Raw genomic sequence first — 1,430 nt, forward strand, 5'->3', positions numbered from 1 at the left:
AAGCCAACGCTTTTCTCACAGCCACAGCTTGTCGAGATGTCAACGCAAAAACTGCCAAATAGCGGAAGCTTCGTTTTTTCTGCTCGTGTTGATTTCTTGCCTAGCTGCGAATAGTGCTAGTTCATGGCTTTATGCTTTCACACAAGGCAAGAGACAACTGACCCACAAGGCACAAGGACTGTGGCTACCTTGGACCTCAGCCATAATCAGACCGGTACTGTGGCGACTAGTCAGCCGTAGATCTACTGTTATGCAGAGATTGTAAAACAGTTGCAATAGTGTTCTGTACCTTCCTGGGTGCTGGGCCTGGCTGGGCGGAGTAAAAACTGGGGGCAATATAAACGACAGGATGGACGTGAGCGAACATGGCTGTGAGCGGTGTGGCTCCCTCACTTGCGAAGCTCGTGTGACGCTGGCTTCCAGTTTCGGAGTGGCCGTGGTCGGAGCGGCCAACGTAGGAAAGTCGGGTAAGAAGAGCCTTTCCTTGCCGCATTCGGATTCCATTTAGGATTCGGCATTCTGCGGTGCTGTACTGAAGTCTACACGACCGTGGTTGTGGTAGTGCCGTGTCCTGCTGCTATATGTGTGTTGTGTGCTGTGTGCACGGCGAAGCCTAGGCCCATTTATGATTATGTTAGTCAACATGACAATAATTGTACTACTAACGTTAGTATCGTGAAACTGTTACTTCAGAATAATGCACCGCCAACTAACTGGTTAGTTACTTGACCAAGAGTAATCTGTACTATACTTCGAAGTAACCGAGGTAGACGTACTCTGTAGACCTACCAGAGGTCAAATGACCGGAAGAGGCGACTTTGGCCATGCAGGTTGTAGTGGTCCCCCATATCTACTAAGCTGGGCTATAACCTGTAGTGTAGACAGGTGGTCGCATAATCAGAGTGACCCCCTTTAGGCTTTAGGCTTTAGGCTTTAGGCTTTAGGCTTTAGGATGGATGGTCACCTTGGCAGATTTTACTCTACGAAAGCAGAGAATGTTCTCAGGTTGGCCTTGACAATGTCTTTTTCGAATGATAATGGCATACGCTTGAATTGAGTATAGAGACAGTGCCCCTCCACCTCAGTAACCATGGTAACACAGCGTGCAACTTGTGTGTAAGTCACACTGCCACACACGCACAGTACTGTACTATTGTGCAAAAGTTGTCATGGTTACTAGTAGGGCCATGTATTGTTGGCATCTCACACTTGGACAAGTGCATTGTACAGTGCTGGCAACTGAAATCCGACCCCTTAGCGGTGCATTCACATTCTAGCGTATCCCGTGTTGGGTCTTTGCGATGTGAGCTCAGGGGGTCGGATTTCAGTTGCCAGCATTGTACTACTGATACAGTACATGTACATGTACAGTGAAACCTGCCCAAGTCAACCACTCAAGGCCCAGTGGCATTACATTAAATTTTTACAAT

General features: G+C 48.0%; 1 protein-coding gene across 1 annotated transcript in view; it reads left to right on the forward strand.

The window, feature by feature from the left end:
- The first annotated feature begins 225 nt into the window (after window positions 1–225).
- Window positions 226–1,430, forward strand: part of LOC135814026 (ras-related and estrogen-regulated growth inhibitor-like) — a 4,916-nt gene continuing 3,711 nt past the window's right edge. The window contains exon 1 of the mRNA XM_065327070.1: window positions 226–467. Within this exon, the coding sequence (XP_065183142.1) occupies window positions 350–467 (118 nt within the window). The 5' untranslated portion in view covers window positions 226–349. The remainder of the gene's footprint in view (window positions 468–1,430) is intronic.

This window comes from Sycon ciliatum, chromosome 4 (assembly GCF_964019385.1).
Source record: "Sycon ciliatum chromosome 4, ocSycCili1.1, whole genome shotgun sequence".
Classification (NCBI taxonomy): Eukaryota; Metazoa; Porifera; class Calcarea; order Leucosolenida; family Sycettidae; genus Sycon; species Sycon ciliatum.